This window comes from Aythya ferina, assembly GCF_964211825.1.
Source record: "Aythya ferina genome assembly, chromosome: 1".
In the NCBI taxonomy this organism is placed as follows: Eukaryota; Metazoa; Chordata; class Aves; order Anseriformes; family Anatidae; genus Aythya; species Aythya ferina.
This window is the reverse complement of record NC_140296.1, coordinates 161666421-161693595: the sequence shown is the minus strand read 5'-3', so window position 1 is coordinate 161693595 and position 27175 is coordinate 161666421. Positions and strand designations below refer to the sequence as shown.

Below are 27175 nucleotides of genomic sequence, written 5' to 3'. Positions count from 1 at the left end.
AGTATTTGAACAAGTTGTACTCAAGAAGTCATGTCATCCTTCACTTCTCTAACAACTTTCTCTCTCAGTGCATTCAGTGGAAGAACGTTTCAAATTAGGCTGGTAAATAAACAGATTAGACTAATATTTCTTGATGTTGAAGTTCACCAAAATTAGAAATAGAAAGCCTTGTGCATTAATCTAATTTATATGTTACAGAGCAGGAAATGTTATCTTCTTTGCTGATGTACTAATTTGATAAGTTATGATAAGAATGATGTAGAGACTGAGTTATCTTCCTGGGACCACCATTGGCCAGGAACACTTTGGCATACCTAAAACAGGCTGTCCTGGTTCTGTCCCCTCCCAGCCAGACTACAATTGTAATGTTATCTATAATATTTTCATATAGTCTCTAACATTTAGTGAGAAATATGATTATATTTCCTAATTTAGTAGATTAAATGGTGAGTTTATTTAAATAGGGTTGATGTGGAAAGCTGTATTACTGATAAAAAAATATTTCTGTTAAACTCTTGCTTTACATTGTTGTCTCTGGAGTAAGCTGAAGTTTTATTAGTAATTTCAGGAACATGCCACCCACACACTGAAGCAGCTACAGAAAAGTGCAGTATGTATTCTCCCTAGAAAGAATCAGCAGGTGATGATTATACCCTGCTGAACAGTGATGGGAAATAAGTATATTGGAAAAATTGCAGCTTATTTTAGTGCTATGCTACATTTTCTGATTGTTTTAAGGGATTAAGCCGAGCATTTTGTTCTTGTATGTAATATGTAACTTCTCGATTTCCAATGTAAATTTCCAGTTGCTGATGACTTCAGATGTCTTTGTGTCATATGCATTTTTACTGTACTAGTAGCACAATCTAGACACCACTACACACGTATGTAATGTAACCAGAAATGTGGTAATCTTAATCCTTGGATACTTTCAGAATTGACTGGAAAATGTCTACAGTAACCTGGGCAAATGGTTAATATTGCTTCGACAAAGAGGTTGGATAACTTCCAGGGTTCTCTTCTATGTAATTATATGTAAACATCTACATTTTGTAATTCTATATAAAATTCTAGTTATGTGACCTGAAATGAGCTCAGTATTTGAAAAATTTAGGAATGACTCACTTTTTTTGAGTTTGTAAATTACTATTTGTTAAAGATTGGTTATCCCTGACCAGCACTGATTTGATCTGGGCACTGTTGGTTTGTGCTTGTTGGCTCTTGGTATGACAATAAAACAGAAAAATTAAATGGGCTAAAACAGAGAGGGAGGTCAAACAATACTGGAAGTGTTAATATATGTCAGATATCATCTGAAGTATTGCTAATCATACTGGTTTTCAAGATAGACTTAATAACTGCTAATATTCACATTCATGTACAAATTAATGTTGAGTAGTACACTGTCATAGCAAATGTACACTGTGCCACAAAACTAAAATGTGGCACAGTGATGGTCTAGGAAGATCTTAAACAGAGTAAGTATAGTACATTTTGTTACTCTGTGGTTTGCAATTTAGTGGTAACCAGAATTCACTTTCAGGGAATTTTAGCTTTCAGTATAGTTTGAAAAATTAAGGGAAAATGGAACAAAAAATCAGTTTCAATTGCACAGAAAATGGATAGTGATAATGCATAATAGTTTTGTACATGAAAGAAGTCCAACTTTATATTAAAAACTTAATGTTAGTCCTTCAGCTACGTACCTGAAATATTAAAGCAATCTGTTGAAACTTGAAAATTTAGGAGTTCCAGTTTAATCTGACCAAATTGGGTGTACAGTTCAGTCTTACTTTCTATGGAATAAAAGCCATGATAGATACTTCGTATTTGTTGTTTCTATAATAATAACAGGAAGAAAATACTTTGTGAACAAAGAGATGGGGATTTGAGGTACCTGGGTGCCAGTACTTAAGACTGTCCAAAGGCTGTTCAAAGGCACTTGACATTTTACAACTTTTTTTTATGAGCCTGGATTTTTTGTTTTGGTAGTGTACAAATGTATTTGACAACTGTTGGCAAGATAATACTGGAAATTGAAAGGGCTTTTTTTTTTTTTTTTTCTTCAGGAGTTTTTAGTAGTAAGGAAATTCATGGCTTTGCAGAACAGTGAGAGTAAGTCCCTAGAGAAGTCTCTAAAATTGATAGAACCTGACTTCTTTCTGAAGAGACCTGACTGACAATTGAGCACTTAAAATGAACAATTTTATAGTCTGTTATTGTGAATCCCCTCCTGTTGTACAAAAGAGATTGTGCCTTGGTTTAATTTCGTCTGACTGTTGTATTTCACTGAGAACTGTTTCTGTTATCAATACCTATTATACTGAGGCTGAAAGTGAGATAAACCCTGATTCACCAAATTACTTAAGCCTACTAAGCATAAGCATTAATTTGCTTAATCCCATTTGGGCTTCCATACACACAGAACTTTATCAGGAGATACGTATTCACAAAAATCCAAGCCCAATTTAAGGCTAAGAGTTCTCAACGATATCAAGCTCATTCTGATGATTTTTTCCACTATTGATAATTCATAATTAATATGAAATCATGAATTGGAAGTCAAAGAAAATGAAATTGAAGTTAAGGATAGTTCTTGCTTGAGATATAAAAGGGAAATATATAAGACTACATTGTTGTATGTTTTCATGATAAGGTATTTTGACTTTGTTTACTGATAGAAAACATGCTCTGCCAATTCCAGTGAAATAAGTCTTTTAACTTTAAGGCCTCTACATAAAGGCAATTCAGATAGAAAATGAGGAATTTAATTTTTTATGTTTTTCTACCTAGAATGCTAATAATCATTCATATTGCTGTAAAATGCAAATGCTCTGTTCACATTTCAGAAACAATAAGCAGTCCTGATACATAAAAATTTATTGTAATAAATAGAAATAACAGTAACACTGATAATAATAATAATATAGATAATACATGTAGTTGTTTTTCCTTGGAGAAAGAGGGATTTTTTTTTTTTTTAAATCACCTTCTAAATGTTTCTCCCTATAACCTGAACAATCCACCAGGCATTTGGCAGAGCTTTTCAGCATGAAGGATGTAAATCTGAAGACAATGACATAAATTAATAATTTGACAGTAACAAGTTGACTATACAATTTCAGAGGTGGCTTTAATGTTATTACATCTCAATTTATGATTCACAAAATTTTATGTTGTGAAAAAGAAGAGAAAAAAATAGATGTTTTAGGCAATGTTAAGTCCTATTTAATTCTTAATTTTGAATGTAGCATTACATTCATAACTCTCAGTGCTTTTAACTTCCTAATTCTCTAAGTACTACAGCCCACTAGCTTCCTCTCTAGCCAGCCTCTCTATCTGACAGATGCTGAAGTTCTGTGTACTCACAAGGCTTTCTGAAGAGATTGTTGTAATTCACTTGTATGTGGAGAAGTGCCTAAATTCTGATTCATTCAGATTGGTTTTATAGAGTTATTGGTTTTGCATTGTGATGAATAAATATTGACTGCTGAAAGTTCATTCAGAAGCCCATCTGGGTTCTTGTGGTCTCTATATCAATGCGAAAGTGTAGACATCTCTGATTGATTCAATTCATTTCAATTGATTGCTCTTTTCTGTTGAACAGGAAACCATTGGAAGCCAGCCAGTGTAAGACATGGAGTAGAGGGGTGTGTTTGACTGCATGACTAGCCTTAGAGCTGAATTTGTGTGCAAATTAAACAGTGGAGCACTTACGGAGGGTACACAACTGACAAAGCAGAAGGTCTGCGTGTGCTCCTTTCTGCCCACTTCTAAAATGGGCAGATTAGTGTACCTTTTTTGTTTCTTCTGACTGTAATAACGTGCAATGTAAATGGCTAGGATCTCATTTTCAATCTGATTTAGGTGTTTAAGAGTCAGAAAGAGGAATCCACTGCCAAGTGTATCCTGCTGCCCAGCTTTAGGGTATTCCACATTACATGCAGTCTTTCTGCTTTGTAGATTTCTACTGAACAAATCTGTTTCCTCATCATAAAAAGATGAAAAGATCATGAGTTTTCAAATCACTCAAGTATATTAACTTCAAGCAGTTACATTGCTCTTTTGAAGTTTATTCATTTGTTGAAGTATGAGAAACTAACTTAGTTGAATCGCAGTCTGAAAAAATAGAATCAGTAAGCAAAGAGTTTTGTATACTTTTTAGCATTTTGTTGGTGTGAAACACTGACATAGTAATTTGTTCACATATGAAGGACAATTGCACAGCATTCAAGGAGAATATCTGCAGTGAAAGCTGGTATGACTGCAAATCTGGGGCAATATTCCTGCATACTGACCAAATAAATGTCTAATTCTGTGTTAGCTTTTTTGAAACAGGAATGTGCAGTGAAACTATAGAAAGTTTTCTAAGTTCAAATTTAATTGAAAATGCAACATAATTTCCCTTACAATCCTTATTCACCTCATTTTATATAATCTCAATATTTTCAGTTTCCATTGTTCAATAAATCTGCAATAGATAAGTAGATTATCACACCATAGAGATCATTATGGTAACAATTAAAGCTTAAATAAACTTTGATATAAAACAGTGAGACTCCTTAATTAGAGAGCCATAAGGAAGTAGCATGTCTTTTAGCTGAATATATCTCCTTCATTGACGTGTATTGAATTAGGTAAATATGTTAATATATAGCTCTTATATTTCAGTCTTAGTCAATTGGGTTCAGCCCTCATAGAATTTCTGAATATGTAAACAGTATGAAAAGATAGCACCGGATCATGAAACTTGTATCTGTAAATAGCTATGTTATAAATGGCACGGTTTTTTTGGCACATTCCTGGCCAGGAAACTGCAAAGCGTGTAGAGTCCCATTGAGTTCTGAACTACAGTTCTGAATGGGAAAATACTGGGTTCTTTGAAACAATATTGTACTAAAATTTGTCTACTACAATGGTGCACGTTTCTTATTCTGTTTTAATGCCATAACTTATTTTCCAGTTTTTAAATACTGATTCTAACTTACAGGATGAATATTTCCCTCTTATTGTTAGATTCCGTTTTCACACTGCTGAAAAATATGCACTAAAAATACCATACTTATTGTAGACACTTGAAGATTGTTTTGTTTTATTTAATTAGGAAGTGTGTGCCATACTTTTCATACCTCCTGGGACCTTTAAAGAGCAATTTCAGAATATTCTTCTCTCATTGATTTTGTATCTCATTTTCTCTTCAGCTTTGTACCAGATAAAGGTATTATTCATAACAAAGTTAGTTTTTGATTATATGTCTTTCAATAACTTAAATATTCAGAAAAGTATTTTCTCATCCTTTCTACTTTATGGTGGTAGTTTGTGTAGAAGGAGTTTCTTCCAAGAGGCTTGGCTTACACTATCGCAATAATAACTTTTATACCTAATATAGTTAGATTTTTAAATCTTCATATCAAACTGGAAAAGTTTGAAATGTGAGATATTTCCTTTCCTGAAATACAAAAAGATTTTTGTAGCTTATACTAAATCCATTTTGCATGGCATCAGATCGTTGGTGTCTATTGTGCAAATTTGTGAAGTATTTACATGACGTCTTAACAAGCTGCATGGGCAGATACAGAATATTTTCTAAAAATGCACAGATTATTACTAACAAATTCTGGATCAGCATGCTGCAATGGTACACCTTTGCAAGGAAAATGGTGTCAATAATACTTCTCTTTACTGGTATTATTTGCCCTGTAATCAAGGCAGTTTGCTTTTCTAGGATTATTTTCTGTTTTAGGTTAGTAGTGAAAATTGCCATTTACACAGATGGCAAGGGGTAATAGCTTTAAACTAAAAGAGAGTAGATTTAGATTAGATATCAGGAAAAAAAAAGTATTTACTCAGAGGGTGATGAGGCACCAGTACAAGTTGCCCAGAGATGTTGTGGATGCCCCATCCCTGGAAGTGTTCAAGGCCAGGTCAGATGGGGCTTTGAGCAACCTAGTCTAGTGGGAGGTGTCGCTGCCCATGGCAGGGGGTTGGAACCAGGTGATCTTTAAGGTCCCTTCCAACCCAAAGCATTCTATGATTCTATGATGTGTTTTACTTCCAGATCTTAGGTGTATTCAATTCCTCTGTCTCCTCTGTAGCAACCCCTTTATTCTTCATTTACTGGCACTGTTATAGATAGGAGTGAAACTATAAAATGCGAGGAAATTCCAGCCTGTCTGCTTAACACAGAGTAGTAAGAGAAGGGGATTTCATAACATGTTTGCTGCATTTGCTCTCCAGTAAATACTGAATCTGCTTCAGGGTTTTTCAGTATCTAATATTTTCTGTGGTATGGCTCTTATCATTTGAGAGATTATTTTCACTTTATGTTTTCTGCTTCTACTGGAAACATGAGATTGGCAAACCTTAGAAAAGTTTTAGTATGGTAGAAGACAAAATTTGCTTCAGAGCTGGACTGAGCCCATGGATTTTTCATAGTGGAGGTGGAAGCATGAATGGTTCACAGCCTTGTGTCCCAAAAGCAGAACACTGAATTCCAATTCACTCTTTCTTCTCATATTTCAAACCTAATCTTTCTCAGGCATGTTCAAAAACACTAACCCAAAAAGGAAAATACTTTTATCGGCTTAGGGGAAAGTGATTTAATGTTGACTGTTTAAAAAAAAATCATGTGGTGCTCATAATGAACCTGTCAGTTCATTATTGAGATAGTATTGGCATCCCTGTATGTCAGGAGTCTACCACTTTTTCCATAAAACTCTAATGACCCTTTTCTTGAAAACAAAATAAAGCAAAAACAAACAAAAAACAATCTCTCTTTCTCTCTTTTCCTCGCTCTTTCTCTCTCTCCCTCTTTTTTTTTTTTTTTTTTTTTTTTTTTTTTTTTAGGTGAAGAGGTCTTCTGATTACGTAACAAACTGATAATGTGTAAAAATGTCCGTTTATAACAACCTTCAAATTTTAGGGCTGTTACCAAATGAAATTCAGAGCCTGCAGAGCCTGACAGAAGTACGTATGCATTTATCAGTGTCTAAGAAAGAGGAACGCAGTTTCTTTCCTCTTCAGGCTTCAATATCAGAAGAACCTTCCTCCTACACTTCTGTGTGCTTTGAACTTTGAAACTTACCTCTTGAAACTGTGAAACGCTGTGAAGCTTTTTCATTCTTCTGATGCATCACTCCAGATCCTCATTTTCTAATGAGTTATTCTCTCACTTACTGGAGAAAGTGGTGTATGAAAATAAGATGTTTGTGTGGGCCTTCCTTCATATATAAAGTTCTGTCTTTGAAACTATATCCAAATACTTTGACAGCCAATGATTAAAACAGTGTTTTTATTAACATACTTAGTAATGCATAAATATTCTATTTTTTTAATCCTGATTTTTGTAAGTTTACTGAAATTTGAACAAATTGCAGAGACTTAGTGATGCATAAATATTCTATTCTATTCTTATTTTTTTGTCATGATTTTTCTAAATTTACTGAAATTTGAGCTAACTGCTTGTGTTTGTGAGAGAGGGAGTTTAAAACCTAAGTATAAGAGCATAAGCAACTTGTAGAGAAACATTGTTTCCATGGAGCCGAGGTTTCTACTTGTTTTATCTTGCTAATATAATAGCCTTTGTTTTAAATAGGCATTTTCCTATTGCTTGATATTCAAGCAAGACATGTTTTTTTTGTTTAACTCTGTTCATGAAAACAGTGTTAAAAATGGAAGGATATTTAACCTGGAAATTACTTTCTAGTTTGTAAATGCATTTTGTTCAGCTAACCTAAGAATCATTTTTTAAACCAGTTACGGCATTATTTTAACATTGTCACACACAACCATTAGCATTTGCATAAACCAGATTAGTTAGACTCAGTACATTCTTTCTCATAGTGAGTTATTTATTAGAGGAAGCATCTGCTCTTTTTCATGGCCTGAATATTGCATGCATGGGAAAACATGCAGCGTGACTACAACAATATAATGTCATTTGAAATTATGAGTATCTGCCAGATAGAATTATGAAAACTCTCCTTAAGATGTAGGGATATGCTTCTGCTGCTGGGATTAACAATGCATTCATTATGCTCACAATTTACCCCAATTTTAAGACATTTTTAATTTAGGTTACATTAGCTACTTACGCATCGTAAAACTTTGTGGGAACCTTCAGCTCTCAAGGATTGACATCTGCAGATTTTTCATATGAAATGTTAGATTTTTAACAACACAATCAAAAAAGAGAGGATAAACCTACATTTGGGGTGCCATGTAAATAATGCTCTTTTTTTTTTTTTTTTTTTCTTTCAGACAAAAAAATAAAATAGCGAATCTAACTTTCTTGAATGGTTTCTGAACAAAATATGCATCATCTTTATTTTACGCTTCTAATAATATAAATATACAGAAATCAAACCTCCCAGTTTTTTTGTGTAAACATTATCATCAGCTCTGGGAATGACCTACTGAAACATTATCACTACTGCTGTTTCAGGTGCTGGACGGAAAGAATTATTTTGTATAACTTTGGACATTTATTAGTCCTACAACAGCAAAGCCACAGTTTCAGAAACTTGGTAAGAGGGTAGAAAGGAATGCTCTTTACAAATCTTTATTACAAACATTTCATGCAGACCAGAGTAGATCCTCTGATGTCATTACCATTAAATGAGATTATTGGGGATTTTCCAAAATCTGTAATATATCATGAAGTGAACCTTATTATCTGTTCTGTGACAAATTACATATTCAAGTGTTTCTAGCTGTCATAACAATGAACATTCATCATAGTTTGACTCATAAAAAATGATTCTAATTACATGATACTATACAAATGACTTTGGTTAAATTATTAGCAATAGATAAAAGAGATTTTACTAGCCCTAAAATTACAGTAATATTACTGCTTTGTTTCAGTGTAGATGCAGTCAAAATAAATATTTCACCATCTAATTGTGGTTTTGGGTTATGATGACATCGGAAATATTTCTAATTATTTTTTCTCAGTACATCATTGTAACATACTCACACAACACTGTTCAGATTCAGGCATTCTTCCCACCATCTTGCTGCATAGCAAAAAACTGTCCAGTTATCTTCGGTCACTGATCAGAAGTCCCTTTGGGACTTCTTTCTTGATTGAATTCTTGATTCCTCTCAACAACCTTTGGTGATTTATCAAGAACATTTCAGTATGAAGTTTCCCAATCAGACAACATTATATAACAATCTGTTTACAAGCATAAAGAAGTATGTTTGACACAAATTCATGAATGTTGTAAATGCAATACTCATTCTTCATGCTCATGGTAATCATCAGCTTTGGGCTGGCAGTGAATTTAGAATCAATAACTCTTCAAAGACATATTAATAGAAGTATGACAATGTTATAAAGATAGGCTAGGCAGAATGTAGTCTACTATGTTGGTTAGAATTTAGGCAGAATTTAAGGATAAGAATTTAATAGCAGTTCGTCATTGTTTATATAAATGAAAAAGAAAATTTCTAACATTGGCAGATACATTGCAGTCTTCCTTTGTACTTTTATTAGAACATTTCTCCTTTAAGGATTATCCAGAAAAAAAAAAAAAAAAAAAAAAAAAAAAAAGGAAAACCAGCACATCATACTTCTTATCTGTTTGCAGCAGTAATTATAGCCTTAGATTTTTCTTTAAAATCTGAATTATCCAACAATAAGGCCATTGAAACTGCCTACTAGTCATTCTCTTTCTAGGTCAGTGTCCTTAAATTATATTTTCAAGTATAAGTATTTATAAGGACATACATATTCCATATATTTTCTAATAAAGTTCCTTAAGGCTAAAATAATAATCGAACCTCTGTGATTCTTATTAGGTTTCTCACATAAGTTTTGATGACAGTTAGTGTTTAATGACAATGAAGTCATACATCAAAAGAGAGACTTAAGAAAATCCAGTTCCAGCAAGTTTTCAAATAACAGGATACAGTGTGGCCTTCAAATGTGAATAGGCTAGACCACAGAAGGTCAACACAACTGTTCATAAATTTAGAATTTCTAAGTTATACAGAAATTAAGAATTATCTGTTGAAACACAACATACCTCCATGAATTGTCACTGTAGAGAAATGATGAATGATAGCAAATCATGTGCAACAGCCCATCTTTTAAGAGTGGCTTTTCTGCTATTGCTCATCTGGCAGTCATGTCTGACTCTGATGTATTTTTCAGATAATAATATACTTGAAATAATAAACTTGACCTGATTTCTGTAGGATAGGAGATGGATGGTGTGAAAAAAAATAATCCATTAAAGACGAATTCTTTCTTCTTGTCAGAATGTCATTTCAGATTAGACGCTTACTGAGCTCACTATACCTTTCTGTTCTCAGGTCATATGAAAGTTTATATATACTGCTTATATTGCATTCTTTGAGCATCTATCATTCAGACTGATTCTTGTAAGGAATGTATCTAGAAGGCTAAAGATTGGCAGAAACATGGAGAAAAGGCCTAACTTGAAATCATGTAGGTTTTGAAGATATGCTCTTGGAATGGAATACTGCTTTTTTCATACTTGTAAATTACCACTTGCAATCACCGTATTTATTTTTTTAGGAGCACTTTCACCCCCACTGGTCAATGGTCACATCCTTTTTCTTTCCTCTTCTGTTTTCTAGTCCTATTTGGGTTTTGGATTACAGCTGGTATACATTAGACCGTCAAGTATATGTTCAGAAGAGACCTAGTTGGCCAAATACCTCTGGGTTGGCCAAATACCTCTGGGCTTGGTGTTTTCCTGTCATGTTGTCCACAACTTGAGTCTCAAATTGATGTTTATTATATAATAAGCTAACTTATGTCTTAACAGGATGGGCAGCTGTTCTCTAATACTTTCCCAGTGACTCACCCCCTCTCATTCTTTCTTTCACATCTATTGTGTATATATTTCTATCCTTTTCACTAAAGTACTCATTTTAATGTACCAACCCAGCACATTACTTTTATAAAGTTTTAATTTCAAACAAGAAGTAATTCTGACATTATAGCGGGTGGTCAGTTACGTTTGTCATCTTCAACTTTTTGGAACAGCTCACAGAAATTTGGTATTGGATCATCTCTGAATTTTAAAAATTAAACTCAGATTAATTTGATTTCAGGACTAAAGATTGCTCAACTATTATGGAATTTTGTATTTCTTTAAAAGGTTTTATTATGCAGATGAAAATTCCTAGGACATATGTAGTATTTCTGTAGAATTACTGCACATTATAGTGGGTGATGTGAGACAACAGAACTGGTATTATTGAGAAGATTGTTGAAGAGTTTTTAATCTTAGAAAAAATACAGAATCACATTGCTTGATGCTTGAAGATAATTTTATGTGATCTGCTAACATCTAACTTGAATGGTTTTAGAGCTTAAAACTCTAGAATGTGCACAGTACCTGCAAAATGGAGAACGTTACAGCAACCAGAAGAGTACATTGCTTTCCTCCAGCAATGAAATTTTTGTGTTTTGCTACAAGCACACTTTTTAATTAAGGCTTAACATCTTCATTTTATTGTTCATTTGATAGAATTCCAGGTGTTTTTAATCATTAACTTTTTTTTTTTTTTTTTTGACTCTAACTTATTTGAGTTCTGTTTGGCAGAAATTATCATATTTGCTGTTTCAAGGAAAGAGTTAGGAAGAATTTACTTGTCAGTGATTTACATTACAACCATTTTCCCACTAACCCCATCATTTTTATGTATTTTTCTGACATTTATATTCTTTCAATGTTAATTATACAATATTGAATAATATTCAGAAAATTGAATAAAGTGTTGAAAGCAATTAGGAAAGAAATAGAGTACAAAAGGGAGAACATCATTATGTCACTAAGGGCTTTCTTGGTGAGTCCCATCTTGAATGCCATGTGAAAATCTGAACCCTGTCACATTACTGAAGACTGAGAAGGTGGGGGTGACAGGGATGGTCTAAAGCCATGATGGTCTAAAGCCAGGGATGGTCTAAAACCAGGGATGGTCTACTCACACACCTGTGTGAGTAGACTAGAAATTCTCATTCTCTAAAAGAGAGAACCAGGTAGTGTGTGATGGAGGTTTGTGAAATCACAAGTGAATATGTAAGGAACAACCATTTGTTGCCTCCCAAAATAGAAGAATTAGGGGACATCAAATGTAACAAGATAGCTAAAAAAAAAAAAGGGTGCATACAACCTTTAAAAAAGTTACATGTGCTCTGAGGACAACTGGAGAAGGTAATTTTAGAAAGTTTGGTTAATGGACATGAAATGCAAAGTCAGCACCTTTTAACTAAGAAGTGCAGGACCCTTAAAGGGTTGTAGGCAGGAGAAGTACTATATTCTTTTGCTGGTCTTGTGCTTGTCTCACTGTTCTCTGGGCCATCCCTGTTGGCTGACTTAGTCTACAGAGTACTGGGAGAGAGACATAAAATCTAATGTCTTCTCTCTCTCTCTCTTTTTTTTTTTTTTTCCTATATCCATTTTAATTGTATTTTCTGTAGCTGAATTAGGAGCTGGGAAGGGTGTTGCTGCAGTATTTAGTGATAATTTTAAGACTACAATAAACCTTTATGGGCTTCTCTAGAGAGATTCTCTATTACTAAGGTTTTGGCATTCTGACTTATTCTTGTAGAAACTAGCATGTACAGGATGAAATTGAAGTCTGCTGTTGTAGTCATTGTACTTGTAAAGAATTTTTTACCTTTGTCTTGATACAGGTGACTTAAACATGCAAGGTAGCAATTCCTTTTTTTCAAGATATGAAAGAACTTTCTCCTTGATCTGCAGTTGCATTTCGGCCACTTCAGTGCCTCCATGCTATACAATACAGTCTTGGGAGAAACATTTTCTATATTTATTGTGATAAGAAGTCAGGAATGTATTACAAAGTTAACAGTGCTATTATTTATAAATTGCAAGGTTTTTAAAATCTTCTTGAATTTAAGCCTAAGGTTTCAACTCATGCATACTTACTTGACTAATAAAGCTGTGTACTTGTAAGCTTTTTTCTTTTGCTTATACTCTTCAAAATGTCCATGCTTCATTTTATGCAAGTGTAATTCACAGGATTCAAAATAAATATATATATTTAAATAATTAAATATGTTTTGTATTTAAAATAAATTTTAATAAATACATTTTATAATATATTTAATAAATATGTTTTATAATAAAATTTATATTTATCCGCAGAGGATATGGATTGCAGAAATAATTTTTGCTTTCCTTCATTTAAGGAATAAGATGACTCAAGTTTTGAAAGTTGTATTTTGAATTTCAGTTGGCTCACTTACAAACTTTGTCTAATTCTTTGTTTTGTCTTTGGAGTCCCAGAACTTAAACATATAGATATCTTGCTCATGTAAGAAGCTCATACTATGACTAAACATAAACAAGAAAGGGTCAAAGATGAAGAGATGCAACCATTTTGTATATACATATATTTTTCCTTTAATTCTTTCCATTATTCATTTTCAAATTCTTTATTCAGCAGCTAGTTAACCTGGGAGATGTTTAAAATTTGGATCAGCTGTATCCAAATTTGGATCATCATGTACAATTTTGAAGCAGGTCTCCTGTTGCTGCCATCTCAGCACTCTCTTTCTAGAGTCTTTAAATTGCTACCAGGTTTCGAACTCTCATAAAAATCCAGTCGTGACACAATAAGGGGGAAAAACTGCAAGAAGTTTAATAGTGTAATGATCTGCTAACACTATAAATCATTTACTTATGAAAAAGGACTGTTATCCACAGCCACAGTTTACACTAGGTGATATGAAGAAAAAGGTGTTATTCCACATCCTGCGCTGGTCATCAGATTCTATAGTCATTTTCTAAGTACCACTATGATAATATCCATCCATTTTATTATATCAAATTTGATTTATGTATAGTGCTTGACATTCTCAGTCATCCATATGTCCTATATGCGTGGGAATATCTTTGACAATGTAATTGCTTTCTGATGCAATTAAAAAAACACAACAAAACAAAACCACGCGTCAAGAAACGCCATTGGAATTGTATGGTGTCTTTTTACAGAGACAGTCTGCTTGATTGGACAGCTCAGCATTCTACCAAAACTTCTAGCTATTGCCCTTTTACCCTCCCTTAGCATTTCCTAATGTTGGGAGTTCACTATATGTATAACTGTTAAGGGACTTTGTGCCATTATTGCTGCTCACCCAAATATACAGAAGTTAGTCATCTTCATTCACATCCTGGGATTCTGACATCAAAATGTAGGTGGCACATCTTTAGCTTTCTTATATATAATATAAGCATATTGTAAAAGCATCCCCAAAGACAAAGTAATTGCAGTGGTAAATGGAATTGTCTCTTTGATAAGATATAATCTTAAATAAAAAAAAAATGAATAAAAGACATCCCCTGAATTAGAACCTAGCAAAGCAGGTATGGCGACACCAGCTATGTTGGAGCTTTTGCTAAATGCAACAGTTGAATAAAAATATTTCTGTAACCATACAAGTACTATATTACAAAACCAAAACAACAAAACACTACAAACAAACAAAAAAAGAAATGTTATCTTTGAGCATGTAGATAATCCTTCCAATCTGTTACAGTTTGGATTTTATTAGAATGTAGTATTTAACTTGCAGAATTTTAAACCCTGATAGCCAGTTACTTTTCATTTGTCAACTGATAAACATCTCTCTTACCTAATTATTATTATTTTTTTTGCATTTCAGGAATCTTATTCAAAGAAGAGAGGTTATGCATTGGAAACGATACCCTCTGCACCTCTGGATGCAGTTCCTTCAGAAAATGACAACAGTCTTTGTGATTCAGTAGACATAGCAGTAACCAAAAAGCCATGTTCCCTAGAGATAGCAAGAGTACCTTCCTCAAGACCAGGTAAATCACCAAATAATTCTTTACCTTGTCTTTTGTGTAAGTGTAATTTTGTAGGAGGTGTAGACTTTCACCTATTTACGTTGTTTAAGAATAAAGTACTATATTAACTTATCTCAGCATGATTATAGCCTTTCATAAGCAACCATAAGAGCTTAATGTCAGAATAAAGATTAACATCAAAATGCTGTAGGAGGGAAGGTAAAGCAGAGGTTTAAATAATTTACTAGATAAACATAAGACAACTGTGAAAAGTCAACAGTAAAAATCAAATTTGTTTAAGCCCAGTCATTTGCAATAATCTATTTACGAACTTGTTTCAGATTTTTTAATGAAGTGCTTAGCAACAACATTATGCAACTACTTCAGAATTTAAAGTACTCTGAGTTTCCGTGTTACATAAAGGAAGACCCGCTCCCTGTTTGAAAAGGAAAAAGTGAAAAAGAATTGATAGAGTTATTAAATGACACTGAAATATCTTTTCAGTCTGGTAGATTGCTATTTGCATTACACAGGTTTAAACAGCAGTGAAGGTACAGTGGTTACTAAACAACAAAATTATGCTGAGTCAGATGAATGATATTATCTGTAAGGACTCTGTTTATTCAGTTATACAAAATCATATGCTCTCTTCCATTACCCTTGCTTGAATTCTTCATTAGTCACCACCTGGTACAGGAATTTCAGAATATAGTAGTGTCACTGTAAGTAATTGAACAGAGAGACTTCTTTGACAACTGAGAGTTCTCAGCAGCACAAACCTATTTGAAATGGTCTGTTGACTTTTTGACTTAGGCTATCTTGATTATGAGTCATGATTTGGGAAATTTACAAGAATGATGATTATTGACGACATCATGTTACATATCTATACTGCATAAGTGGAAGCACCTACTTGATTTTACAGGTGAACTAGAAGAGTGATACTATGCCTGTATCAGGCATAGAATATAAGGATCAAAAATCAAGCCACAGCTTTGGATTCTGCAAGCTGAGGTGGAATAAATCATAATTCCCATCTCACCAAACCATCCGGGCAGAAGGTGGCTTGAGGCAACATGTTACGAACAATGAGCTAAGAGGTGGCGCAAGAAAGGATAACTCCTTTATTGCAGAGTTGCACAGAATGAATCAGAATCTGACCCAAACATCAGTACAACTGTGCATGTAACTGAAGCTTTACTTTGTCGATGATTTTTTGGCTCTGAAAATCTAAAAAATTAGCAGAGTATACAGAACAGTGCTGAACAATTTTATGGTTTGTTGTTCACTATAGGAAGAAAATGCCAAATTATCCATCTTTTTCAGACTTGTACTTGATTAATCACTGTAAACATACTTATTGCAATGGGAAGATTGCCATAGAGTGCTTCAGCCCCATGAATTGGCTGAGGGAGTTCATTATATTCCTCCATAGAAAATGGGGCTCAACTGCAAAACTTTCTACTGTAATTAGTATGAAAAATGCAGATGGACTTTTCACTAGTTAAAATACCAGGCTTTGGTATTATATACCAGTGCTGTCTGGTGAGCACAGGCATTTTTGATAGGCATAGTAAGTCCATTAAAATTAGTTTGTAAACCAGATGCTAAAAAGGATATTTTTAGGTCTTAATCTGAAAATATGTTTTGTGTATGGTTAAAAATGGATTATATCAGAGGACCACAGAGTAATCAAGGAAGCTGTGGTATGTTCATGGAGCACCCCTCATCTTTGTAATATATAACAAAGTCAAGTTAACAATACAAATGTATTGTAATTCTTTCTGTCTTAATGTTCCTATATACTGCTCTTTTCCTTGGCATTTTATTGGGAAGAACATTTGGCAGTATAGATGAGCAAATTCCAAAATGTGATTTTATTTTAAGCTATAAATATGGTAATTATCTAATGGAATGGCTTGTAACTTATATTTGTAATTACATTGAATGTTCTTACACCAGAAATGACCCAAATAAAACCAGACATATCACTCACAGTTTTAAGTTACTTAATAATATGCATAATTCTATGTGAATGTCAGGCTGCCAGTTTAGTTCATGCACATTTATTGCTTGAATAAGTTATGCAGGATTGCAGAGATCAATCATTTAAAACAAGATTTATTTTTTTTTTCTGAAATTTCCTATTTTTGTATCACTAAGAGTTGCTGACTTTGGGAATACTCTTTTTCAAATTGCTGTTCTGTGTCATGTGTAGTGTTCATTTTCAGAGCATGAGGCAGTGCTTTGAACATAAAATCGCATCTGTCAGTCTCCTTTCCCCAGGTGGTAGGATGCTCTGATGAACTCTTCCCACTGTCTGGGGCATTACTAGCTCTTGCCAAGTAGAAATGAGACTGACTGCACTCAGTCACTGAATTTCCTGGATTGAGAGAAAAGGTCATTCTGGCTGGCCTTTCATGCTATAGAGCTGCATGTTGTAACTATTATCTGTCTTGCCAGTAAACATCTGACAGGTTGGGAGTAATTACCTTTCCAGTTATCATTCTCTGATCTACTGGGGAGAAAAAGACTGGTTTGTAGGTTGCTGTATTATTTTTAATTTCCTGAATGTTATTCTTGAACTGGTGGAGAATAACGGAGGATGAGAACTCCATGCACCAAATTGCAAATGGTTGTTAGGTGTAGTGGAGAAAAACTGGACAGAAAGTAAACTAAGTTTGTTATTTACACTTCTTAAATCCCATATAGTGTGAGTTCTATGTCTGCCTGCTTGCCAGAAATTAGGTTTCTATACAAAGAACAGTTACATTATTGGTTTATACTGGCAGCTAAAACAATTGCTTCCCATTAGGACTGGTCTAAGAGGAAAAAAAAAATAAAAAAAATAGAGTGTCTGAGTTTGAGTTGAGCTGGTCTTTGTTTCTGCAGTAGATTGATAGGACAAAGTTGACATCTCTGTCAACCTCCGATGATGTGCTGGCATCTCTGCCACAGTTTCATTACTTTTAAACTAACAGTTCAGACTTGATAGGAATATTCTGAAATATTGCATTCTGACACATTTTTTTCTGCTAAGTAAAATGTAAATTTAGATTGAAGATTTAATAAATGAATCTCATAAAAACAGTCTCACAAAATCAATTGATTCATAAATCAATCTTATTAATATTTCTGCTAAGCTATTCCTGAGAAGCATCTGCATTTCTTACAGTGGACATTTCTACCAGTCATTTCAGACTGTCCTTCCTTCAGGGAAAAAAAAAAAAAAAAAAAGGATGTGGAATATTTAACCTTGAAAAATAACCATAAAATTGTATTAGTTCATCTTAAGGATGTAATTAAGTTTTCTGAACTATTAGCAACAAATTTGTTACCTCAGATAGGTGTAAAATCTTAATAAATGTCTGAAGCTCAAGGTACTGGATAACTGTAATGCTAAAGTAGACTCTGTCAAGTATCTTCATGAAGTCAGTGTTGTTTTTATCAGTTATCTAGTGTCTAGAATGCTGGTAGCAGAAATCTGGCTGCAACACCATGCTGTATTTGGAAGTGTGCTGCTGAAGACCCTTACAGCCTTAACTTACACCCTTAGACTCTTTTACCATACTTCATCCTTGAACCTCTTGGTGTCATACTCACTTTATGTAGCAGAAATATAGAATAAAATTACAAATTACATTACTACATTACATATTAAAAATTACATTACAAATAAAATAAAATAAAATCACTGGATTAAGTGTGTGTCTCTCCCATTAGAGAGATCATATCTCTTTCAGTTTGCCTCTATAGTTTCTACTGCAGAAGGTCCCTGAGAGACTAGGTGGCAGTCTAGGTGCTAAAATTTTAATAATAATGACTGGTGTTCAGTACATTACTTAAATTGTTCTTAGGTCTCATCAAGTATCATTAGGAAATAGAGAGGACATTTCAGACTTTTTTTTTTTTGTGTGTGTGTGTGAACTTGTGAAAAAATATCCTTTTTTGGGAAAGTCAATCTGTCCATGCAGATTAACAAAGGTTTTAATGCAGCACCTTTATAACAGAAAGAGACATTCCTATCTGTGTATTGCATGAAAATCTTTCTTGGAGAAGAGTAGGTTCTGAACTAGTAGGTTCAGGGAACCTAATTTTTCCAGATGTTATCTTAGAGTGGTTGAAGATTGAGCAGACCTCTGGAAACATCTCAGCTGCAGCAGTGCAGAACTCAGTGTAGGTTGCAAAATCCACCTGAGAAATAAGTTAAATACTTAGGTACTTCATTTATGCGGAGCTCTCATCCACTACATAGTCAAGAGTTCCCAGGTCAGCCATGAAATCTTTGATACTTAGAAAAATAAAATACTTTGCACTTAAATGCCATTAATTTGTAGAAATGATCATACAAGATAATAAATCTATAATGAACTATACCTTTTTCTTATAACCTCATAATCATAGAAGAGAAACTAGTAAAAAATCATAGAATCATTAAGGTTGGAAAAGACCTCCAAGATCATCTGGTCCAACCATCATACTTGTCATGGACATTTGTTACTTATTACAATATTTTAACTGTCCCCAGGTTGTCCTATTTGCTGCGATTTTTAAAATATTTATTTATTTATTTATTTATTTTGCTTTCTCAGCCTGGAGTTCCTCCTCTTCTATCATTACAGTGAAAAGGAATCTAGGAATCTGAAAATCTGTAGCCACAGACAGGTGTCTGCTCACCTCTGCTTTCGTTCTTGTGTTTGCTATATAACACTGTGTCAGCAATCTCATACAGATATCTAGTAGACAGCTCTTTAGAAACCTGAATCAAAAAATACCCTAGCTGTGATAACATTGTTATCAAAATGAAAATATTAATCTTCTACAGAGTTTCCAAGTTCGTCAAATACTTGGCTTGGTAAATAAAGTACTGTTTGTCAGGTCATGAGTTCTGATTTCTTCAGCAACAAATCTTCACAGCACTTTTCTGAATATTTGGACATTTCTGTTCCCCAGATTGAGATTTAGATAGCAAATGCATCTTTTCTTGTGTAACAAATTTGTACCTTCAATATTGTGCAGCTGTTTTCTAGCTGTATGTAAACCAGTGCAAAATGGCCTAAGAAACAACAATCACACTACCAAATATACAAAATTGTCTGCTTTCCCTTCAGTTTGTTTTATGGAATGGCAATTAAATAGGCTACCCTGTGTCACCTATGCCACATCATTTTGAAACTATGACTAATCTAAAGGATCATGCACTAACATTTTGAAGTCCATGTAGCAAATTGCTTCAAACAGAATGGCTGTTGGGTGCTGAGTGGGTGCTGTGTTTCATTTAAACACGCTATATTAAACAGAGATAGTAGGAAGTAGTGCACTTAAACACATGACCCTCAGTTTAACTTCTCAGGATTAAATAGTGTCAGTGATCAAGAAAGATCTTAGCTGTATAGAGAGAAGAGCATAATAAGGAAGGTAGTCTCTTATCCATCAGAGTAACTGTGTAACAATCAATCTAGAGTCATCTGAAAATAGCTAGAATCTATGAAATTTAACCTAATTTGACACATGCATGTCTATAGATACACTTTTTTATGATGGCTAGAGTACTCCATACAGTGGTAAAATTGTCACATGGAGGTCTTCCAAAGACGTGTACTTGTTATCACAGAATATTTAGGTTGTTTTTTCTTACTTCTATCTATATGCATCCATATAAAGTACTGGCCTCTGTTGAAATTTGGGTTATAATATCTGCATACTCGTATTCCTCCCTTCTTTTGTGTAAGAAGAGGAAAGTGAAGCTATCAGTGTTATAAAAAGATGTGAAACAGTTGAACCAAAAAACAGATACCTTTTTTTTCTAATATAATAAAAATGATATTAGTCTTTCTGAAAATACTTTTAATGTTTGCTGTTTTAAACTGATTTCATTACTTTGACATGAAAATAGTAAATTATGAGACAATTTTTCAGCTGTACTTTTCAGTCAGTAATTTACTCATAGTGACATACCTTGCCCAACCTTAGTTATAAGACCTGTATAAAGTTTTTCTCTGCTCTTATTTGTCTTCCTTTAACCTTTTTCTGAGCCATATGGAGAGAATTTGGCTATAGCACAGAACTTCTCAATTTACTTAACAGATTAATTTATAAAGATTTAAGGATCACATTCAGAGCTCCAAGATGAAAATCATTGCCAGAACATAGTGTATTGGAAAACAGATCTACCTTCTCCTGACTGAGTTTCAGTTATGATACGCTTCGTATTTATCATTCCTACTGCCTAGGACTACACACTTACCAAAAGCATTTTCATCTAATGCATTAGCATATGTTTGCAATTAGAATTTTTAACTACACATGACATTTTATTAAAGGTTAAGGGAGTGCTGGCTGAAGAACAAACTATACAATAGCTCTTTGTATAGCTCTTTAAAATCCATTTTGTTATTTTTTCTTCAGTGCAAATAATATGTATTAAGTACCTTTTAAATATAAAAGAAAAGATTATGAAAATTAAGCCTGGAGAGTGTTTGCTGTTCTATAATATAAACTATAAAAGTATACATTTTTATTTTAAAGTATTTTCTGGCATTTTGTAATTAATTTTTCTCAAATTCATTTTTTGTTATTTGCAATATACAGCACCACAGAAATGCAATTTCAATTATTAATTTATTTTCTTGATCTTAAAATATCTTCAGTTACTATGAGGGATTTATTTCAAAGTTAGAACTTTTTAGCATGATACACCACTTAATTATGTTTGGACATAGGAACAATAGTGTGTACATCTCCTGTGTATTTTTTTCAAGATCCAAGAAGTTCTGTATTTGCTCATGAGAACAGAAAAAAGAAACAGATGCAGGTGTACACCTGAATAATGTTTCATTAATGTAGACTCTTCCTGTGATTTTCACAGCCTCACAAGCATCTTTTCTTAGAGCACTTTCTGGCAAGTACTAATTTGGTTCTATCTTTCAGGATTTTTCTATTCATGTAAAAAACAAAATAAAACTGAAACAATAATTTGTAGTTCATTTTCTCCAAGTAAAAATCCCCAAAATGTGGACAGCTCAGGAGTTCTGTTTTATCATACTAAAATTTTAATACTAATTTCCTTTTTTTTTTTTTTTTTTTTTTTTTTTTAATGGCACTATCAATTCTTGGAGTACCAACAGGATGCTTTATATTAGCTTTTTTAGTATTCTCTTTCTTAAAAAAGCACAGTTCATCTGCATTTCTGATTCTATGTCAATTTATATTTTGTTAACAGGTATTATTTGACAAAACCAGAGTTTATGCAGGAAAGCAAAAATCAAGCATCAGCATCTCAAAAGAGATGAGAGAACTGAGAAAGCAGGAAGTAGAAGTATTCAGTACTCTCTGTTTTTTCATACTTTCTTGACTGATTCTTGTGCATTTAACCAGCAGCTTTAAGAATCCCAACAGACAGCATGAAAAGAAATGAAGTTTACATGGGCTTTTTGACCCTTCCACACCAAATAGTATTTATATGTTAAAGATGTGTAGAAATTATATATTATAAATATACATATATATATATATATATTTTTTTTTTTTTTCCACAAGGGTAGTTTGAAAAATAAGATTGAGTGTGATATACAGTGGATGCTTTCATGCACATAAATCTGGAACCATTGCTAACTTTTTCAAATTATCTCCGTTGCAAACATAGACCACATTACTAAATTTTAATAACCCAAATGTAATATTAACACAATTTATTATAAAGGGAATGTCAGATAAACTCTATTTACTTGTATTAAACAAACTTATATTTACATTCAAAAAACAGATTAATTAATAACTGTTTTTGCTGAAGCTATGCTAATTTGCGTTGCCTATACCACTTTCATTTATTATGAAAGTGATCCATATCAGCTATTCTATTTTCCTTATGTTGGACTGAAAGCCTATAACTACTAAGTGTATTTCATTAGCTTTCTTCTAGTCTTCTCAAATATTATTACTATTCTAAGTCCTATTAAGAACTAAGTCCAGCACCATTCGTTGAGATAACTTCCTGCCAGATCGTTATGAATTCTTGTCTATAAATTAGATAGATCCATTGACTAAAATTTTTTAGCATTAGTATCTCTCATTTATCATTCCCTTTGGATGAAAACATATTTTCATGTGAATTCCTGTTTGATATTTAGAAAAGATATTCCACATTTCTACTGTTTTTACAATACTTATTCTCCTGCCACATCCATAAAGTAACATGCAGCAAGTTGGTTTGTTCTATTGACCATTTTCCCCGCTCCTTTATGTCCTCACTGCAGCAGATTTTTTTTAATTAATTAATTTATTTATTTATTTATTTATTTTTGTGGGAAAATAACTTTACAATCATAATTAAAGACTTCAGAATGCACAGGGGGCTGACATAAGCCACTTCAGTTCTTACATATTTCAGCTTTAATGTACTTTCCCTTACAACATTATCATACTTCTAAGAGGTTGTTAGTATATAATTAAGATAACTGCTCCCTATCATATTCTCCTCTAGATAACGTCTTTGATAACATCCTTAACAATAAAATGTTATTAAAAATACCATGTCATTTCTGAAATTAAAGCACATGGGAATTACTGATACCATGTGACCAGTTCATTGTCAAATTGCATGCCTGTCTCCACCTATCCAGTATTTTCCAGTAAGCATATTTATATTGTTAAAATAATTCCACTTTCCCGAGGACTAGCATGCATTTTCTCTACACATAGAAAGAAAAAGGATGCTGCTTGACATATGCTAAGCATTTTATCATGATTCATTACTTATTATTAATTGAAATACTGTTGAAAGAGAAGTTAGCTTTCATACATGTTTTGGACAATTTTTGCAAATGAGTGATGAAAGTATTTATCATCAAAATGTATATGTACTGACCAACACAGAGCTTCATCCATCCCAGTGTGACTATTATTTAGGATGGTGTCATTATACACTGGACTGCTTGGTATCAGACAAGAACATTTATTTCAAATCTAGACAATAATTCAAAGGAACATATTTATTTTGAGGTACTCTACATTTTAAAGCCCATATACAAATCTATTTATCAGTATTTGAATGTTTTATTTGTTAAATGGCTATTGGTTCCAGCATCCTTTGCAAGTAGTTTTGAGTAAGGAATGAAATATACATAGACTATATAAAACATGTTCCATTCTGATAAGTAATTTTACACTTCAAAATGCTCCTTGGATTGTTTTATAATTGAGCAGATATAAGTAACTGTCCCTCTTATAAGTGACATTGATTTAACAGAATAACATTGCAGTAAACTCCGTTAAATTGCTAACATTAGCAGTAATAGTACAACTGTATTAATGGTTTAATTGGTTTACATTTTATGTGCATCTGGCATGTTCTAGAAAAATATCATCTTTTGTAATGGGTTTAGAACGATCTTCAGTAGGCATTTAGCTCATATTATATGCCTCCTAGTGCCCCTGTAGATTTTCTACAAACCTTTAATTTAATTTTCTATAAACCTTTTCAGATTGAATTTTGCTTAGTTTAGAACCTGAAGGGAAGCAGTTATCTTGTACTCCATACTTTTTATTAAGTTGTACTCAAGAGTTTGCATATTCTGTTTTGCATTAGGATGAAACTGAGTCCTAAAATCTGAGAGATCCAGTCCTTGAGAGTCCATGCTTCACTGGGCTTGTGTCCATAATGCTGTTCAAGTATTATAAAAAGAGCTAAATTTTTTCAGAAGCTGTAATGGGGAATTCAGTATAGATATGCCTTGAACTACGCAAAGAACTCTGCTGTCTTTTGTTATAGATGAATTTCTCTACAGTTTTGATTAATCAATGTTGATTAATAAGTTTTTATATGGTGAAAATAATTTGTCAAAATATTCCCAACTACCTCTACACAGCATTCGTATGTCAGTTTGGTGGCTCTGCTAACAGATGTTGAAGTCTCTGGTATGTGTTATGAATTTTTAAAGTAAACTAACTTTAGTACACTTGGAAAGCAGAAATCTTGGCATAGCTTGCTAAATGTTGTTAAAATCAAAATATTTGCAGAAATATTAAGCAATTACTAAAATAAACCATTTTTGTACATAATGAACAGATTTATTTGTTTTGTTCAGTGTCAGAGATGATTAAAAAATAGAAAAACATTGATTCCTAGTGAAGGTAAAGTGTTAGATTCTGTAAAAAAAAATAAAAGATTTTCCCTCCTGTTTTATTTTAAGCTAAATGAAAAACTCATTTACTTCCATTTTCTCTTCTTCAGTCTCTCTTTCTGCATCTGCTAGTCCTGACGGCAGTATGTATGTAGCTTGCTGCCAAAAAGTTTCCCTCTACTGCTTTGCAGAGATTTCATTTTTACTCATTTATATCATTTTCATTTTTGTACAGGCCATCTCAAAAGCAAATTTGCAGTGTGCAAGATAGGATTTTGCTAAATATCAAAATACGATGGGAAAGAGTTTGCATTGCCAATCCCCGTGCAGCATATTTTTACTAACAGCCAGTGACAGAATCATTTTCTACTTCAGACAGGATATCAAACCACTCTTCCTTTTTTCCCAGTATAACTTCAAACACTGCAGATTTGGAAGAATCCATAGGAAAGCATGTTTTCACCTTTGGTTGCTTATTGTTCTCAAAAAGCAGAAAAAAAAACTTTAGAAGGATCACTTCATATAGTTTTACTCCAGAACAAAGTGCATTATTTTTTCTATAATATTTTCTATTACTGTACGCAATATTATCTGTTCTGGATGAGTATAGTAAAACCAGCTGTTAGTTTCTGTTCTTTCTGCTGTAGCTCCAGCTGTTCAATCCATTCCATTTACTTTCAGATAATGATTCCCTCCCTGCTAGAAGATATTTAAATAATTTAGTACAATTAAAATCACTTTCCCACCAGTAATACTCGAATATTTGTAATAATTGAAGTTAATAATTAAGTTAATAATAAGGTAATAATTGAAGTTAAATTTATTTTCAAGAGCAATTCTATTATTTTAACATCTCTTTCTGTCCTATGTTGTGAAGAAAAAACATCAAAACTTTCTGTGACTATTTTGTAAGTAAAGTTAAGCAAGAAATATTTTTTTCTGTTAAATTCTATAGGTTGTCTTTCAGACTTTGTATCATCCAAACTATTACAACTTTAACAAGGATTTGCTATGAATGGATTTCTTAAAAGTATTAAAGGCCTTGTGAAGCCCTTGCAAACACAAAGCAATATGTTTTTTTAATTGCTTGTCCAACTCCTAGATATCAGCCTTAGAAACACAGTGTGCAATGAATTTGTGACATATTCACATGGAATAATAACATTTGAAATACAAAGTTTGTGGTGGTTATGAGTTCTGGCAATAAAACTGACAGGAACTCTGTGAATTCTGCCTTTTGTTGCTTACCCATTGTTCTGTAAGAACTGTATATGAGAAAAATAAGAGTGAGCATGTTAAGTTTCAGCCAGGAGGAGCAGGTAACCCCAGTTTTACTGCTACTGAAAGTTTTGTGTGATCTTCATCATTCTTTTATATAGTTAAATGCAGCTATCCAAGATCCAAGGATCTATGCAAACTCCATAATGTGTGGTTTCTATAAGAAATGTAGCAGGTTGCACTATGAGAACATTAAATAGGAAGAATTTTAAGAACTCTGCAAAGCTAGAAGGTACATGAATAATATAAAACGAAACTAAGAAGATAAAAACAGTGAAGAAAATAATTGCAAATTCTAAGACCAACTAAATTAAATATAAATATTGCTTTTTCAGTTGAAAGGTAGGCTTAATAATGCTATGCAATATATAAGTTCATTATAACATTTCACCTGAATTTCCTCCGATAGAAAGTAAATTATTATGTGAATATTAATAAAAGGGGAAGAAACTTAGCATTTTTCAGAAGAAAATGCTAAGTGTAAATAAAAATAAGTAAAAGTAATATATTACAAAATTATTTTGAGGTTCCATTATAAAAAAGATCTGATTAGGAAATTCAAAAATAGGATCAAGGTTTTGTTGTTGTTGTTGTTGTTTGTTTGTTTGTTTTTTGGTTACTGAAAACTTGAACTCTGTAGTGCTTTAGTGTCACAAATCAGCTGTTGGGTTGTATCATTCCAAAATTATCCATTGTATTTCTTTTTTCTTTCTCAAATCACGTGGATGTTATTGGGACAACATAGCCCCAATAGGGACTAGATAGCTGATTTGCTTTGTTACAGATGTTTCCATACTGCTTTCAAAATTAATAGCAGAGATTTTTAAGATTCCCTGAATTCTGACTGTGTATCAGGTGTGCACACTACCTGCTAGACAACTTCCTTATGGTTAATCAGTATATCAGTATTTCTAGTTTGAAACTAAATACTTTAAATATATATTACATGCAAAAATGTAA

The 27175-nt window shown here is 33.0% G+C and overlaps 1 protein-coding gene across 6 annotated transcripts in view; it reads left to right on the top strand.

Moving 5' to 3' along the window:
- ANKS1B (ankyrin repeat and sterile alpha motif domain containing 1B) overlaps positions 1-27175 on the top strand; it is a 435613-nt gene that overhangs the window by 113589 nt on the left and 294849 nt on the right. For 5 of the 6 annotated variants that reach the window (XM_084506033.1, XM_084506034.1, XM_084506032.1 and 2 more), the window contains one exon: positions 14672-14837. The exons of the other annotated variant lie outside the window; for it this stretch is intronic. In XM_084506033.1, coding sequence (XP_084362159.1) covers positions 14672-14837 — 166 coding nt within the window. The remainder of the gene's footprint in view (positions 1-14671; positions 14838-27175) is intronic. 6 annotated transcript variants of the gene reach the window in all.